The sequence below is a fragment of the Caretta caretta genome, chromosome 6, assembly GCF_965140235.1.
Source record: "Caretta caretta isolate rCarCar2 chromosome 6, rCarCar1.hap1, whole genome shotgun sequence".
In the NCBI taxonomy this organism is placed as follows: Eukaryota; Metazoa; Chordata; order Testudines; family Cheloniidae; genus Caretta; species Caretta caretta.
The window spans coordinates 28,529,640-28,548,677 of NC_134211.1; the positions used below are offsets into that span (position 1 = coordinate 28,529,640).

The following is a 19,038-nucleotide window of genomic DNA, read 5'->3' on the forward strand; positions in this document are numbered from 1 at the left end:
GTTAGTGTTTTTGTTGCTGTAGTTGTGGTTGCTGGTGAGTATTTGCTTCAGGTTGTGGGGCTGTCTGTAGGCGAGGACTGGCCTGTCTCCCAAGGTCTGTGAGAGTGAGGGATCATCCTTCAGGATAGGTTGTAGATCCTTGATGATGCGTTGGAGAGGTTTTAGTTGGGGGCTGAAGGTGACGGCTAGTGGCATTCTGTTACTTTCTTTGTTGGGCCTGTCCTGTAGTAGATGACTTCTGGGTACCCTTCTGGCTCTGTCAATCTGTTTCTTCACTTCTGCAGGTGGGTATTGTAGTTTTAGGAATGCTTGATAGAGATCCTGTAGGTGTTTGTCTCTGTCTGAGGGATTGGAGCAAATGCAATTGTATCCTAGAGCTTGGCTGCAGACAATGGATCATGTGAGGTGGTCTGGATGAAAGCTGGAGGCATGTAGGTAAGTATAGTGGTCAGTAGGTTTCCGGTATAGGTTGGTGTTTATGTGACCATTGCTTATTTGCACTGTAGTGTACAGGAAGTGGATCTCTTGTGTGGACTGGTCCACGCTGATGGTGGGGTGGAAATCATTGAAATCCTGGTGGAATTCCTCAAGGGCCACCTTCCCATGGGTCCAGACGATGAAGATGTCATCAATGTAGCACAAGCAGAATAGTGGCGCTAGGGGATAAGAGCTAAGGAAGTGTTGTTCTAAGTCAGCCATAAAAATGTTGGCATAGTGTGGGGCCATGCAGGTACCCCTAGCAATCCCACTGACTTGAAGATATAAATTGTCCCCAAATCTGAAATAGTTGTGGGTGAGGACAAAGTCACAAAGTTCAGCCACCAGGTTTGCCATGATATTATCGGGGATACTGTTCCTGATGGCTTGTTGTCCATCTTTGTGTGGAATGTTGGTGTAGAGGCAAAGGGATAGAGATTGACAATAGAGAGGAGATAACGGATGTCTGGTGTTGAAAAGAGATAGGGCAAGATTAGCAAATTTCTCAGGTGGGATGTAGACTGATAAGGGCTCAGGGAGAGGTCAGTGGTTTGTGAATTGCCCAGCAAATTCTCTAAAGTGATAGCTGATTTTGATAGGGAACATCAAAAAAACAAAACCCTGATTGGTAACATGTTTATACACCTTGTAGGACTAACGTCAATAAATGCATTAATGGTGGATAATTTAGCATAAAATAATTGTCTGAAGCCTGCAGAATTCACCATAGGTAACTAGAAATCATAAGGAAAAGGCAAAATCTTATCTGGAATTTACCTATGACTGTACAGGTGAACTGAGGCCCTGTCTACATGCAAACATTCCTCTGTTAGAACGGTCCTTGTATTGGCAGGAACTGCTGTGTGTCCACACACAAGTTTTCTCCTCTTGAGGGTTTTCTGGATATCGACTGATTTAAATTACTCCGACACCCATCCTGAGTAATTCTGCACTGGCGTAAAGGTTATATATTTAGGCAAGCTCGAGTGCTCTTAAGGTTCTCTCGTGACTTTTGGTCTGTTCCATTTTATGGGATCATTGGGATGGAAAAAATACATTTTTTATTTAAATTATTTCCTATTTTAGTGTATTTCTGCTTTGCATACATGGTGCTTGAAAGATAGAGTGACTCTTTAACAGTATATGCAAGCTAAAACTATTCAACTTCACTTTATAGCCCTGGAACCTGGGGCTAAAACTTTTCACTAGCTCCTTTGCAATCCAAAATATTCTGGTGGCATCATGAGCATTTGTAAGAAATCACCCTGCGAGGACTTTTTTCCACCATTTCACAGAGTATGTTATTTTGCAGACTTTAAAGCACCATCATTGTGTTTCATATTACAATATAGCACCATAAATATGTGTGGTGTAAAAGCAGATGCAGGAACAAATTGTGTGTAACATTCATCTGACTTAGTTTTCCTTTAGAATACTAGCAGCGAAGACTGTACTTCAGGTGGTCTTCTGAAAGGTTTCATAAATCTAAGGACAATAATAGGCTGATTTTCAAAGGGCTAAACCCTCGCAGTGCCCACTGAAGTTATTTGTGATGTTGAATAAACAAAATCTTTAAAAAGACTGATTTCTAATCTTGCTCAATTGTTAAATTCAGGACAGAAATCAATGAAAGCTGTGTGTGCTCAACCCCATTAAAAATCAAGTCACAAACACATAACCAGAGTTCCTTAATTTCTTCAGATATAGTATCAATGCCTTTCTCTATTGTAAGACAATGTAAGGGAATGTTTTCAAGAAATTGTGGAAGTTTACTCATCTCTTTCTGGGTAATTTACATCATACAGTGAAAATATCTTAATGTGGGAATGAACATAGAAGTAGTTGCCCTTTAGTTATATCCAAGAGATTTCCTTCAAATTCACTCCCAGACTATGTTTCCCTATTGCTACAATAAAAACCTTCTAAGATACTACTAAAGTTTAAAAAATATTTCATAATTTTTCCAAGTCTTGGTGAATATGCATTTTAATTAAGGATTCACTCTGTTGGGTGTTAAAACCATTTTCCTTAGTTCTTTTATCATAGGATCATTACAGTCTCTGGCCAAGAAATCCAAGTAAAAAATACTTGAGATGGAGGAAAAATGGTCTAGACAACTTCAATCCTGCGGAAGAACTTGGGTCCTGAATAGTGCATATTTTCTCAAACCCTGGTTCTCCTGAGCAGTGTATTTGTATACTGTGACAGGGCAAGGCCAGATGGCTATAGAAAAGTAGTGGGAGATAGATATATTAGCTCCAGGCTAAACAAATCCCTGGTACCAGGATAAGTGAAATGGCAGCTGCTCCAGGTCAATTAAGACACCTGGGGCCAATTAAGAACTTTCCAGAAGGCAGGGAGAAGGCTAGGTTGATTGGGACACCTGAAGCCACTCAGGGGCTGGCTGAAACTAGTTAAAAGCCTCCCAGTCAGTCAGGTGGGTGTGCATGTCAGGAGCTGTGGGAGGAAGTTGCGCTGTTGGAGAGGCTGAGTAGTACACACCATATCAGGCACAAGGAAGGAGGCCCTGAGGTAAGGGTAAAGTGGAGCTTGAGGAAATGAGGGCTGCTGTGGGGGAAGTAGCCCAGAGAATTGTACATGTCATGTTTCTAAAAGGTCAGCTACCATAGCTGATACTATTAGGGTCCCTGGGCTGGAGCCTGGAGTAGAGGGTGGGCCCAGGCTCCCCCCCACACACACCTTTGCCCCCTGATTAATCACTGAGACTGGGAGACAACAGAGACTGTGCAAGGAAGGATAACTTCTCCTCACCTCCCTCGCTGGCTTATGATGATAATGGCTCAGTAGACTGTGACCCTTGTCTCTAGAGAAAGAAGGGTTACGTGGAGGGTCACAATGAGCCTCTGAGGCTAGCGAAATCCGCCAGGAAACACGGAACCCACAGAGGCTAGGACAGAGCTTTGTCACAATACGTTAATAAAGTTTTAATTCCTGAAAGAGGTTTTTTTTAAAAATGGAGTAACTGTTCACTGAACCCTTGAAACACTGAAATAGAGTTGCTGTTTGATGGCCATATTGTTCACTGAAGGGAGATTATGCAAGTTTTAAAATGTATGAATCCTCAAAAGATTCCTCATCGGTAAAAACCTCACATCTGATCTTGCATTCTTTGTCCTGTTCTTCAGGTTTAAAAGTTACAGAAGTAATAAAACCAGACTCATCCTCACAGTCTGTGTTCTCTATTCCATCTTCAATGGGGTATTTTCCCTTAAACCAAGAAACATAGGTACTCTCCATAGTCCATGCATGTACAAAACAGCGAAGTGTCACATCCTCACCAGCCTTTGGGTTGCTAGTAATGCACTCTATCTTCAGGGTGTTAATCTCTTGATTGATGAGTCTAGGGCCTAAAGATAGATACAATTGTCAGAAAAAGAAGATTACAAACAAAGGCCTCAGCACCAGGGCCATTTCATTAATCAGCTGCATTCTGCTATTAGTTATATATTTTCCATGTATATGTCACTGATATCTTTTATGTTACATTGATGTGATGGACTGTGAACCCCACAGGGGCCCTGAATGGGTTAATGTGGGCCTGAGAGGCCAATTATGTTAGCTGGCTGCACCCAGAAGGACAGCCAGGCTTAACTGATCATGAAGCTCAGCTGGGCAGGAGCAGGCCAGTTAGTAAAAAAGAAGCAGTCTGTAGCAGAAAGGGGACTGGCTGGCTGTAGGCTGCAGGTGGGAAGGGCTGCATGCTGGCATCTGGCTGAAGCCAGTGAGGCTGGGGTGTAGGAGCAGGTTGGGTGTAGGGCTGCGGCTGACCCCTAACTGACAGGAGGCTGAACACTGAAACTGACAAGGGGTGGGGGGCATAGGCGCCAACTCCATGGGTGCTTCAGGGCTGGAGCACCCACGGAAAAAAATTAGTGGTGCTTAGCACCCACTGGCAGCACCTCTCACCTGCCGGTGGCCCTACCACTCAACTCTTCCCCCTCCTGCCCTGCAGCGCCCATCGCCCACTGCAATCAGCTGTTTTCCAGCGTGCAGGACGCTCTGGGAGGAAGGGGGAGGAGCAGAGACGGGGTGCGCTCAGGGGAGGGGATGGAATGAGGAGGGAAGGGTTGGAGGTGGGAAGAGGCAGGGTGGGGACTTGGGAGATGGGGTGGGGTGGGGCAGGGCCTCGGGCAGAGAGGGGACAGGAAGAGGCGGGATGGGGGTGGGGGTTTGATGTATTGGTGTAGGTGACGAGAAGTTTATAGTGCTCATTATGGAAGCAATTAACTGCATCTTGCAGATGGGGGGTGGGAAAATGAAAGGATTAAAATCATAGCAAAAAAAGCAGAAAAATATCTAAAGATCACATAAATATCTCAATAGATCACATTCATGCAATTTTAAATGAAGGCAATAACACAGCTTAAATAACCTGGTCTTAATGATCATTAGCTTGAATGTGCATATTTTAATAATGCATGGACAGGAATTTAAGTCATCTTTGAAATGTCAAAAAAGCCTAATGTAATACTGGTGCAAGAAACATGGCTAATAAGTAAACTAGTGTTCAATCTACCAGCTAGTAGATGCAGCTGGAAAATTCATAAAGAAGATGGAATGGGACAAGATCACTTACTGAGTACCAAGGCTGAGAAAATGTCAAAAACACAAGAGGAGTTCCTAGCTGGAATTTTCCAAAAGCTGACTGGGGCTTTTTCAGGAATAAATGTGATGCAAATTTATGCAGAAATGGTACAGGTGATAACCTAGGAGAATTCAATAACGTAATAAAAGGAATTACAGCAGCAGCTGATCTGGCATCTATAAAACATCAAATTGTCCCAGACTTAGAAATCTGGATCCTGGTAGAATAAGGATTGCAAATTAGAATGAACAATAATGACTTAATGAATTATAAACTATGTAAGGTGGTGGCACAAAGAATTATCAAAAACACAAAAAAAGAAAGTTGGAGAAAATTCTGTAGGGAAATTGAACAAAGAATCAAAGCCTTCAGAAATATATAAGCAAATTCAAAGAATGAATGGACTTCAAAATAAAAGTAAATGTATACCTGGTCTTATTAAAAACAATGAAAGTGAGGTTTCCAATGTAGGAAAGGCAGGCATTTTAGCAAAAGAATTCCAAAAAGGACAGTAGTGATATGAATTAAAACAATGAGTTTCGTGAAAAAGGAGGTTTATTGAGGATAACTGTTAACTATTAAATGGCTAGAGAGAATATACTGATGATGTGTTAAACAAAAATTTTGGTTTGCAGGAGCTTATTGCAATCATTAGAAAAAGGAAAAATGCAGCTACAGGTAAAGATAATATATGTAATTAACACTTGCCAGAAGGGAGTCTGGTTATATAATGATATATGAGAATAAGGACTGCTGCCAATAGAATGGAAACCACCATTGGCGATATCAATTAGAAAATCAGGTAAGGTACATACCAGATCTGATGCTTATCGGCCTATTGCCCTCATATCATGTGTGGGAAAAATCATGGACAAAATGAAACATGTAAGACTAGTGGGATACTTGAAGAAAAATGATGTAACTGAGGTACAAAGTGGTTTCAAAAAAGGAAGATGGACAGTTGAACATATAGTAAGAGTAGAAACAGAGGCACAAAAAAATCGTAAGGGCTTAGACCTTTACAATAACTGTCTTCCTGGACATTGAACAAGCATATGACATGCTAGAGAGGGAAGGTCTCCTATATAAACTGGTCAAAACTAGAGTAAAAGGGAGAATGTTTTGGAGGATAAGGGACCTCTTAAATGACAGAACTATACAAGTCAAACTGGGAACAGCTTTATCAAAAACCTACAAGCTTACAAATGGAACTCCACGAGGGTGTATTATCAGCCCTGCTTTGTTTTCCATTATAATAAATGACCTTCCAGAAAGTGTGCAGATAGGAATAGGTATTTCCCTTTTCGCAGATGATTGTGCTATATGGACTAAGCAAAAAGACTTTAAGTAGCATGGAAAAGACAAATGAAGCACTCCAGAGAATTTCCAAGTGGGGAAATGATTGGGGATTTAAATTCTCACTTGCAAAAACAAAAGGAATGCTTTTAACCAGGGAGAAAATCTGGGAAAATTTGACTTACTTCTTTATGATGAAAAAATTCAGACAGTTCACAAGTTTATGTGGCAGGAGAAGTGTCTGATATATAATAACTTGGACAGGTCACATAGATAATAAAAAAGTAAGATGAACTTACTTAAAAGTGTAGATGGAAACAAATGGTGTGCAAATAAGACGATACTAATGATGGTGTATAAAGCATTGATAAGACCAGTTTAGACTACAGAACCCAAGCTTCTGGTTCAGCCTCAAAAACAACTCTTGGCCCCTGGAGCAATTCCAGGTTTCTAAGCTCTGAGAGTGGTATGTGGCACAATAACACCAGTGTCTGTGCTGCAAATAGCCACGGGAGAAGCACCCCTATAAATCTAAGGATGAAACTATTAGATCAAACCTTTTGGGCAAAAGGGAATAATGAAAATAGAAGTAAACAACAGATTTATGAGGATTACTGAGAGCTTAGTAGACAAAATGATACAGGTGGCCAGAGACTTCTTCATACTATCAGGGTCAAAAATGGATAAAGGGGATATGTAAAAAAGAAAAATTGAGAGAACTAAAAAATTTTAGCCATGGGAAACCAAATTACAGCTGAACAGTTATTCCAGCATTTGTAAATTTGGAGCTGTATGAGAAAAAATGAGGGAAGGAAAAAAAACATGACCAATGAAATTTCTGAATTTATTTATGAAAAATGGGGCCAGTTTTGACAAGTCCATACAGACAGATCAAAAGATGACAGCACTGGTAGAGTGGAAACAGGCTTGTATGTTCCTAGTCTTTGAATCCAGCAATCAAAAAGGCTATCAAATTAGGTGACCATTCTGATGGCTGAAGTAATGGGGTTAAAGCTGGCACTAACCTGGATAAAAGATGTGCGACCAGCTGCAGCTGTAATTTTATCTGATTCCTTGTCAGGCACAATGACAATTAGAACAGGGACTTGGGAAAGCAGAAATGACATAATATGTGAAATCATGTTCCTAACTACGGAAATAATGCAAGTAAGTAACAACAGCATGGATTCCAGTGCATATCAGAAGGCCTGGAAATGAGATGGCTGACAAAACAGCAGAACATGCTCTAAAAAATTAGGAGATTGATATTGAGATACCCTTAAGTAGACAAGAATTTAAAAGTGTGGCCATGAAGAAACTTGTAAAGGAATGGCAAGATTGTGGACCAAGAAAACAAAAGGACAAAGGTTCTATGATATATGCTCAAAAATCAAAGATAATACTATACTCCACAGCCATGACAGAAAAAGTGAAGTAGTTATTTTTAGAGTATTAGCAGGTCACTGTGCTTTATACAAGTTAAACTTATTAAAAAGACATAAAGACGGGCTGTGTAATCTGTACAAAACCACAGAAACCGTTGATCGTGTTCTATGGGAAAAAAGTTTCTTTATGAAATACTGAGTCTGCTTGGCATTAAAGACTTTTTTCTAAAGGGACTAGTGAGAATGTCAGGGAAATTGAATAGTGCCTAAAAAAAAAAAACAACCCACCCTGGCTACATTTCTTTAAGGAAACTAGACTGAGTGACTGGATATGGGGTGAGGGGAGGTGGGGGAAACTTGGCTAAAAAAGAATGAAGAAAGGGGCGGTCATAGTCTTGTACGATGAGGTTGCTGCAAAAAACAAAGACAAAGAAGGGGGACTGCCAGGAGAGAGAGCTTGCAGCCACCCTGTGGGAACAGAACAGTGGTAAGAAGGAAGCCCAGGGAGGAAGCAGCAGCCCTAAGATCCTAGCAGTTGAGGAGCAGAAAAGACTGGCAAGCAGCTGGGGAGGTAGTAGCTACTGGGTTGGAGCAGGCTCCTGCAAGAGAGAAGGGTCAACTTAGAGAGGTTGTGGTGGAGATGGCTTGAGAAAGGCTGGATAGGAAGGAGCCCAAGGAAAAAGCAGCCACGAGTGGGACTGAGCAGACCTGACTGCTGGTTACAGTGTCCCTGGGCTGGAACCCAGTGTAGTGGGAGGGCCTAGGTTCCCCTGTCAGCCTCTGGTAAGGTGGCGTGAACCAGGAGATGGGTAAAAGGACATTGGAAAGCCTTAAGGAAAGGGTGTGAGGACCAAGGGCCTGGAGTTGGGACCAAAGACCCTCTTGTGAGGAAACTGAACTGTTCTATGTTGAGCTTTCTATTACTCTGGAATTAATTATGATGTGGTCACAGGGCCAAGTTATGGGAAAAGAGACTAGACAGAGACCACTGGCTGGGGGTACCATATTGGAAGAGAGCTGTTATTGCCACGCCTGGACATAACGAGGTGCTCCTGCGGTGACAGAACCCTTTCCCAATTAATTAACTGAAGACAAAGTGGCATATGTTCAAATCGTCCCTAAGCAGGGACCACTTGTGGAGTTTCCAGCAGATTATTCCTCCAGTTGGGGGTGGGGAGTGGTGGGTTTGCTACCTCCCTGTGTGGGACAAAAAGGGGTTTCAGTCCCCAAATCCCAGGATTCTTGTGAATATGCTGGAGACCAGGACCATCCATGTGGAAGCCCTGTATGTTCACATTCCTTCTCTGGTCTCTGGACTTCTCCAACTACCCTACCTGCCATGAACCTCAGAATTCCCCTCGGCCATCCTCAAGGGCGTTCCACAGCTGAAAGGGCTCTGCCCAAAAGTTGGGGGGGGGGGGGTTGAGTTGATTCTTTCTATGCAAGGTTGAACTACCACTATCCTGCCTGCCCCAACACACATATCCCTGATCCCACACCCATAGGAGAAATGGGAAGAGGATGCCATATAGACAGCATTACGGCCTTCTCACATCTCCCACTAGGCTTTTCATCCCCTGTGGCTGAGGGGACAAAGTGATGGGTTGGACCATTGCTATTAGATGGAGGATTTGCAACTTATCTCAGTTAGATATAAAACTCACTCAACGTGTGGTTCTGATTTCCAGTCAGAGTGGATATATCTCCGGTGCTGGTAGAAAAATCTGTAAAGTAGGAAGAAATATCACGTTATCTATAACAAGCATACATTTATCATCGGGGTAGTTAACAAATCAGTAGGAAAACACACAATTATACACATTACGAAATTTTGTATGGTTCCATGGCATCCTTATAAATATGTTTTCATCCCCTGTTATTTAATACATCTGTTTTCACATTCACTGTCAGAGGACCTGATCCAAACTCCTCTGAACTCAACAGAAGCCTTTTCACTTACTTCACTCATTTCACTTATTTTCTCTGATCATTAAAACAAGCCAAGTTTTGAGCATGAGTATCTCAAGAGGTTCTATCTCCATTTTAATGATAATATAACAAGCCATTTTCTCTATAAAGCTAGGGAAGTGGATATAGTTAGTTCAGTGGATGATGCTGGGAGGGAAAGTTAAGGTTCAGAAGTGAATTCTACATTGATACTTGTATAGAGACTCAAGCTTATTTAGGGTCTGATCCTTGACACCTTTACTCACACTGAGTAGTATCTTGGCAGCAGATTTTCAAGGTATTTAGATGCTTAAAGATGGATAGGCAAGTTTACCCTGCCTAAATACTTTTAAAATCTGTCCCTTCCTTCATTAGCCAGTTCCACTGAAATCAATGTGAGTATCTGTGGAGTAAGGTGTTACCCAACCTAAAACTGGCACTGTGATGGAGTGCACCTGGCCTTTGTGGCTCCCCACAGGAGGCCACACCGCTCTGCTATAGCCCGCCCCAGGAAGCAGCAAAGTGAAACAGAAAGGAGCAGCAAAGATGAGTCCTCCAAGCCTGCCTAGAGAGGCTTCCTGGAAGCAGTCAGTCGGAGCCTAGCAGGCTCAGATAAAAGGATCTGCAGAGCCTTAAAAGGTTAGTTCCTAGCTGGGACCAGAGGACAAGGGTGCTGCGCTGCGCTGCGCTTTTGAGCTTGAGGGAGAACTAGAGTTTGTTTCTTGCTGCATTTGCTTAAACTGGGTTTGCAGGGAGAGAGAGAACCTAAAATCCTTAGCCCTGAGGGAATGGTGACACTAAAACAGGCCAAGTAGGAAGAGGCCCAAGGAAGAAACAGCAACAAACTAAAATCAAGCAATGTGTACTGCTGTTTATAATGTCCATAGGTTGGAACCTGGAGTGGTGGGCAGGCCTGGGTTTCCCCTGCTGCGACAATGTCATAAACCCCAAGAAGGGGACAGGGCTTAGGTGAGAGCCAAAACAAAGGGCTCAGAGCTAGGGCTGAACATCCTAGTAGGGGCAACAGGACTGCTCATTTATTGAACTCTTTACTACCCTGGAAGTGATTCATTTGGACTCTGTGACTCAGCCAGAGGGCCAAGTCATGAAAGACCCACCCGGGTCAGCCAGCAGCTTACAGGAGGCACAGGGTGAGAAAAGAACTGCAGTACCACGCTCAGCTGCTAACAGGCACTCAAGAGGTGAGTGCCTCCCATCGCAGGCCCTTAATTAAAAAATCCAACTTACCATCGAGTTTCAATATAAACGTTTTATCTGTGCAGGAGTTTGTTGCTGGATGAATAACCTCACATCTGAATGTTTTTCCATTATCAGATGCATTAGCAGTAAATTGTGTTTTCAATGTAGAGAAACATAAATGATTTTTTCCAATTTGGGTATCTATGTTATGATTGTCTTTAGGTAACTCTAACCAGTCTTTATACCATGCAACTTTTATATTTTCCGGTGCAAAATCTGATATGGAAACTTCAAGACAGACAGTCTCATTGACCTTGGGTGATGCGGGTGTTGCTCTAATCTCAGAAATGGCAGGAGACTTTGCTAAAAAGGAGGGATAGTTTTCCATTAGAAACACAGTACAATAAAACAATCCTGGGCACTATCAATGGGATTATCAAGAAAAGAAAATTAACCAGCAAAAGAGAAAATATTCACTTTTTTTTTTAAATGGGACAGAGCACCTGGGCTTGATCCTGCACAAGGCCATGTGCACAGTACTCTTCCATATAAGCACAGGTTAAAAGTGTTAAGCAGAACAGAGAAAGCCAGGGAATTTGATCCTGCATGAATGAGTTCTGCCACCAAATCACTTTTCTCCAGGAGCAGGAGTAAGGCCAAAGAGTGGCATGTGCTGCTAAGCACTTCATTAGAATGATGAGGATTGTGATTGAATACATATGTCAGGAACACCCATCTGTAAGGCCCTATCAAATTCATGGCCATGAAAAACATGTCACAGACGGTGAAATCTAGTCTCCCTGCCATGAAATCTGGTCTTTTGTGTGCTTTTACCCTATACTATACAGATTTCATGGGGGAGTCCAGCGTTCCTCAAATTGGGGGTCCTGACCCAAAAGGGAGTTGCAGGGGGGTTGCAAGGTTATTTTAGGGGGGTTGTGGTATTGCCACCCTTACTTCTGCACTGCCTTCAGAGCTGGATGGCCAGAGAGTGGCAGCTGTTGGCCAGGTGCCCAGCTCTGAAGGTAGCACCCCGCCAGCAGCAGCAGCGCAGACGTCAGGGTGGCAATCCCATACCAGACCACCCTGACGTCTGCGTTGCTGCCGCTTTTGGAGCTGGGTGGCTGGAGAGCAGCGGCTGCTGACTGAGGGCCCTGCTCTGCAGGCTGCAGCGCAGAAGTAAGGGTGGCAATCCCATACCAGGCCCTCCTTACTTCTGCCCTGCTGCTGGGGGCGGCTCTGCCTTCAGAGCTGGGATCCCGGCCAGCAGCCGCCGCTCTCCAGCTGCCCAGCTCTGAAGGCAGCGCCGCCCCCCGCAGCAGCACAGAAGTAAGGGTAGCAGTACCGCAACCCCACCTCCTACAATAACCTTGCAGGCCCCCCCCCCCAGCCCGCTACTCCTTTTTGGGTCAGGATCCCTACAATTGAAACACTGTGAAATTTCAGATTTAAATAGCTGAAACAATGATATTTACTATTTTTTAAATCCTATGGCCATGAAATTGACCAAAATGGACCGTGAATTTCATAGGGCCCTACCCATCCGCAATCCATGTCAGAAGGGGAAGGTAGAGACTCTAAGGATATGTCTGCCTTACAGTTAGAAATCCGCATGACCCATGTCTCGGGCTCATGGGGCTCAGGCTGTGGGAGTGCAAAGTGCAGTGTAGATTTTCAGACTTGGGCTGGATCCTGGGCTCTGGGACCCTCCTTTCTCGAAGGATCCCATAGTCCAAGCTCCAGCTCAAGTCCAAACGTCTACACCGCAGCTTTACAGCCCAAGCCCCGAGAGCCTGAATTAGTTGACACAGACCAGCTGCAGGTGTCTAACTGCAAAGTGACTATGCCCATTTACAGACAAGATACATGTTAGGAGAGACTTGAGAGGAGTGTCTCTTTAGTTTTAACACATTTTCCAGGGGGAGGAATCCCAGATCTTTCTGAAACCTGGAATTTTAAATGTCTAGCAAAAGACAGACAAACCTTGGGTTTAACTTCAGCCTGTGTCAATCCTAATTTCTGCCAACGTGAACCGATGCACAAGGCCCCAGAGGCAAAAAGTCCCTCCGGGTGGGGTGGGGTGTAAGGGGAGTTCTATGGACTGCTGCTACACTAAAAGTAGCCAGCAGCGGGGTATAGTCAAGGGGGCAGACTAACAAAGGTCTTCAGGTGCTTAAAGATGTAGATAAGTGCTTAGTTGGATTTATGAATGGGTCTGGCAGGTTAAGTGCCCAACTGCCGCTGAAAAGCTATTGCAATTAGGCACTGATATCATATAGGTACTTTTTGTAGATCTTACTAGGCTCCCATCTGCATCTTTAGGCACATATCTGCCTTTGAAACTCTGGCCCTAGATCTTTTCAGCAGACTCCATCTCTGGAACTCCCATGCAGTCCTGACTGGAGCCTAAACTGCCCCTGACAAAATACAAGTAGGGAGAGCAATACCCAGGTGAATCTCATTGTTGCTAGAAGATATAATTTACACCCTCCTGCACCATGGTTGGTGGATCTGGCCAGCTATCAGTAAAACAAAAATATTTTTTTCCTCATGCTCTAGAAAACTCATTGCTCTATTGTAGACCCACAGACTTGTTAAACATACCTGGGAGTTTTAGATACACATTTTTTGTAATGGGCTTTGTCAGAGTCTTGTGCATCACCATTATACCAATCTTTCTGCCATAATCTTGAGCAGAGGGTATTAGCTGAAGACCAGAAGACGTATAGAAAAGGCCCCTGTTATCCTGCTTTGGCTCTTGTACTGATGAACCCTCCTTGATTACATCTTTCTCCTGAAACCACTGGACTTGAATATCGTTGGGAAAGAAATCCATGATTTCACAGGTCAGAGAAAGGGGTTTTCCATACTCCACATCATTTGGACTAAGAACAATACTTGTAATTCTTGGGAAATCTGCAAAAAGTGTTGAAATATATTTTATCTGCACAAACAAAAGGAATATTCAAGAAGGTACTACTGTTGTTTGTGTTAATATTAAATATATACAGAGTAGAGTGTGAAGTTGATAGCTGTGGGGTCTGATACACATGAAGTAACCAAAGGCTCAGAGTTAAGGAAGTGACTGTGCTTTTGGTAATTTAAACACATTACAAGAATAACTTTGCAATCCCCCATAAATACATGTATATAACTGGCCAAGGGAAGTGAAGTCCTACACTCAATTTGATGACATTTCTCTGTTTTTATCTGGATATAATGCAAGAACTCTTAAATGCTGCATCTGCTCAATTCCAAAATTTCAGGAAATGTTATAGACATCAGAGGGCAGAATGCTATTGATTTTGGTGAAAAATGGAAAATCGGAAATGGGGATGAATGAAGATGGGCGCTATCATCTGGTTAGCATAGACAACAGCTTCAGCCACTTATCTAATTGTCTGTAGATCCAATAACCAGTTGATGGCACCCATTAACACATTCCAGCCAAACTCCCCCCACCATCTAAGCTCTGCCCATCTTCCCAATAAAGTTTAATATGGTGACATCCTGAATGACTTATCTCCCAGAGAGAAGCGGGGGGGGGAACCAAAAACAAACAAAAATGGTGAGGTGGGAATAGAGTGGCACCCAGAGTGGCATGAGCTGGAAGAGGGGAGTAGGGAGCATGGTGGACTGAGAGTGCACCCAAAGCCTCTAGAATGGCAAAATGTGAGACCTTGGCAAAGGGAAAAATGGGGAGCACATAGAGATCTTACCATGGGGGAGAGCTAATGGAGGGAAAACACAGAAACCCTGGGATGGAGGAAGAATGGAGAACAATGGTACAGGCCTGGGGGGCGGGAACAGACCCCTGACAGGGTGTGAGGGTGCAGGGAGTCCCTACAAAAGAGGGGGATAGGAGGGTGGCATTCAGGGAACTTGTGGTGGAGAATGGAGGGATGCAAGGGTCCCCTGGTGCGTGCAATGAACTTGGCCTACAAAAGCTATGAAGTTTGACCCCTAATTTATATACCTTTCAGTAACTGTTCAGCTATAGAGCTTTTCTAAAAAATAGTTCCTTCTTTGCTTTTTGGCAGAGCTCCCAGTAAGTTACGTCATACTTCTAGTCTTCAAAAGGACACGGATAGGGAAATGTTCCATATCTCCTAAGAATGCTTGTTTTCTCATTGTTGATCATAAATTTTTTAAGCTTCCTAGAGTCTCTTAAGCCTGAGATTGTCAAATTTGCCTTAGGGATTTGGACACCTAGTTCCCATTAAAGTTAATGGCAATGAGGTATCCAAATCCTCTCAGTGGTTTTGAAATTCTCAACCTAAATCTATCTTTACTGAGTATTTTTCCCTACGTTGCACACACTGGCTTGTTATTGTAGGGTTGCTCATCAGAAATCTGTTGGCTATTGATACTGGGACAAGTAAGTGTTTTACTTGATTAAAATATTCTATGTTCTCCCCTCTACATGCAAGGGGAAGGGAGTAGAACCTTGCGGAGCCAGACTGGGTGGTAAAGAGGGCAGGAGCAGCATTTTCACTGCATGTTCACTCCTTATCCTCACACCACACCTCAACCCTGTGGGGGCAGGGTCTGTGGCCAGTGGGGAGCTGTGCTATGGCTGGAATAGATAAGGGAGAAGATGCTCCACACAGTATTCCTCCTGAGTCACTAATCAGATATCTCCAGGAGAGTTCCTGCCCCCCAAGGCCTGTACCATTGTTCTCTGTTCTTCCTCCATGCCAGGGTTTCTGTGTTCTCCCTCCATTAGCTCTCCCCCAGGGTAAGATCTCTATGTGCTCTCCATTTTTCCCCTTGCCCTTTGCCAAGGTCTCACATTTTGCCATTCTAGAGGCTTTAGGTGCACTCTCAGTCCTCCATTCTCCCTACTGGTCCAAACAGCATCAACATCTGCTCTAGGCCTGTGCCCTTCCCATATAACGTAAATAAGACTAAAGGAGAAAGCAGGATTACCTTGCACAAAGAACAGACAATTCAATAGTCACCTTTTAACATGAGAGGATAGGACTTCTTCGTAGTTCTGTTGCAATGGATGACTTCAATAGTGAACTCTACTGCATGGTCCTCAGGTTCAGGTGTAAATGTCACCTGGCTTACTCTGTGGTACAGATTTGTTGCTGTATCAAGTTGAGGGTCCTGGGTTTTAATTGCAGCCTCGGTGAGTTCTTCAAAGCCTCTCATCCAGCGCACTTGACACTGTGCTGGGTGGTAATCTGTCACCTGGCAAGATAATGTGACGGCCTTACCACTCTCAGGGATACTGGGCTCACATACAATATTTGAGATTTTTGGAGTAAATACTGCAAATAAAACAACAAATAAGGCAAAAGTAGAATGATTAGGCAGTTGAGAGAAAACAGAAGCTAAAGTACAGACCTTCCACTGTGTTTCTATTAATAAGAAATTCACAATAGCTCCCAATGACAGCAAAGATCTTAACAGCTGCATGTGAGCAACAGGAAAGGAAGGAGAAAAATAACAGAGGAAAATAGGAATGAAAATGGGAATAAAACTCAGGGGAAGAGGTAGAGACTCTAAACGATACAGTTCTGTAAAAAACAGCACATCTTGTCTGTCAGAAACAGAAGTGTTATCTCTGTGAAAAGTATCAGAGGGGTAGCCATGTTAGTCTGGATCTGTAAAAGCGGCAGAGTCCTGTGGCACCTTATAGACTAACAGACGTATTGGAGCATAAGCTTTCATGGGTGAATACCCACTTGTCAAATGCATGTCAAAGTGGGTATTCACATGCTTCTGACGAAGTGGGTATTCACCCACGAAAGCTTATGCTCCAATATGTCTGTCAGTCTATAAGGTGCCACAGGACTCTTTGCCATTATTACATCTCTGTGAAAGTCTGTTTCATTATTTGATGTCTTATTTTATTTATATATTGTGATAGACCCAGACCAGTTGGGTACAGCAGATTAGAAGAAGGTAGATATACTGGCCACTGGATTAACAGTTTTCTGTTCCCTGACTGACCAGAGCAGGGGCTTCTCCAGGGTAATGAGAACACCTGACTCCAATTAACCTGCAAAGAGTCAGGTGAGGCCATTAAGCTAATGTGACCACCTGACTCTAATTAAGGCTCCTCTGATAATATAAAAGGGCTCACTCCAGTCAGGCAGAGAGGAGCCAGGGGAGAGGAAGTGTGGCTGAAGGGCTGGTTAATGAAGACACCCTCAGTCATTGGTAAGGGAGAAGCAGGAGAGCTGTGGGAAAGTTGCCCAGGGAAATGTAGCAACTCTGGCAGTAAAAGGTTGGCTGCCAACAGCTGCTACCATTAGGGTCCCTGGGCTGGAACCCGGAGTAGAGGGCGGGCCCAGGTTCCCCCCAACCCACCACTACAGAAACACTTCCTGGGAGGGGAAAACAGGCCCCTGTCAGGACAGAAGGCTAAACTATTTTGGCATGAGGCCACAGGAGCAACAGAGACTGTGGGAATTCTCTCACCAACCTCCATTGCTGGCTTATGACGAAAAGGGCTCAGTAGACTGTATCCCTGGCCCTAGAGAGAGAAGGGCTACATGGAGGGTTGCAGTGAGCCTCTGAAGCTAGCATAAACTGCCTGGAAGCGCGGGACCCACGGGGACAAGTTCGGAGCTCTGCCACAATATATATACATACACATATACACACTAGGGCTGTTGATTAATTGCAATTAACTCAAACAAATTAATCACGATTAAAAAAAATTAATTGCAATTAATCGCAATTTTAATTGTACTGCTAAACAATAGAATACCAATTGAAATATATTAAATATTTTGGATGTTTTCTAGATTTTCATATATATTGTATTCTGTGTTGTAATTGAAATCAAAGTGTATATTATTTTTGATTATAAATATTTGACTGTAAAAATTATAAACAAAAAATAGTATTTTTCAATTCACCTCATACAAGTACTGTAGTGCAATCTTTTTGTCATGAAAGTGCAACTTACAAATGTAGAAATTTTTTTTGTTACACAACTGTACTCAAAAACAAAACAATGTAAAACTTCAGAGCCTACAAGTCCACTCAGTCCAATTTCTTGTTCAGCCAATTGTTGAGAAACAAGTTTGTTTACATTTAGAGGCGATAATGCTGCCCGCTTCCTATTTACAATGTCACCTGAAAATGAGAACAAGGCGTTTGCATAGCACTTTTGTAGCTGGCATTGCAAGGTATTTACATGCCATATATGCTAAACATTCATATGCCTCTTCATGCTCCGACATGCTTTCATGCTGATAATGCTTGTTAAAAAAAAATGCATTAATTAAATTTTGAGACTGAACTCCCTGGGGAAGAATTGTATGTCCCCTGCTCTGTTTTACCCACATTCTGCCATATATTTCATGTTATAGCAGTCTCATGATAATCCAGCACGTTGTTCATTTTAAGAACACTTTCACTGCAGATCTGATAAAACGCAAAGAAGATTTCTAAAGATAGCTACAGCACTCAACCCAAGATTTAAGAATCTGAAGTGCCTTCCAAAATCTGAGAGGGACTGGGTGTGGAGCATGCTTTCTGAAGTCTTAAAAGAGCAACACTCCGATGCGGAAACTACAGAACCCGAACCACCAAAAAAGAAATTCAACCTTCTGCTGGTGGCATCTGACTCAGATAATGAAATGAACATGCGTCGGTCTGCACTGCTTTGGACTGTTATCGAGCAGAACCTGTCATCAGCATGGATGCATGTTGCCTGAAATGCTGGTTGAACCATGAAGGGACATATGAATCTTTAGCGCATCTGGCACACAAATATCTTGCAATGCTGGCTACAACAGTGCCATGAGAACGCCTGTTCTCACTTTCACGTGACACTGTAAGCAAGAAGCGGGAAGCATTATCTCCTGCAAATGTAAACAAACTTGTTTGCCTGAGCAATTGGCTGAACAAGAAGTAGGACGGAGTAGACTTGCAGGCTCTAAAATTTTACATTGTTTTATTTTAGAAGGTTTTTTTGTACATAATTCTACATTTGTAAGTTCAACTTTCATGATAAAGAGACTGCACTACAGTACTTGTATTAGGTGAACTGAAAAATACTATTGTTCTTTTACAGTGCAAGTACTTGTAATCAAAAATAAATATAAAGTGAGCACTGCACAGCTTGTTTTCTGTGCTGTAAATCAATATATTTGAAAATGTAGA

At 43.0% G+C, this 19,038-nt stretch overlaps 1 protein-coding gene across 1 annotated transcript in view; it reads right to left on the reverse strand.

The window, feature by feature from the left end:
• The window catches only part of LOC142072496 (uncharacterized), a 36,623-nt gene continuing 17,585 nt past the window's right edge, over positions 1-19,038 (reverse strand). Inside the window, exons 7-11 of the mRNA XM_075129365.1 lie at positions 15,873-16,187; positions 13,516-13,827; positions 10,960-11,274; positions 9,429-9,488; positions 1-3,845 (exon numbers count right to left, since the gene is read on the reverse strand). Coding sequence (XP_074985466.1) covers positions 3,532-3,845; positions 9,429-9,488; positions 10,960-11,274; positions 13,516-13,827; positions 15,873-16,187 — 1,316 coding nt within the window. The 3' untranslated portion in view covers positions 1-3,531. The remainder of the gene's footprint in view (positions 3,846-9,428; positions 9,489-10,959; positions 11,275-13,515; positions 13,828-15,872; positions 16,188-19,038) is intronic.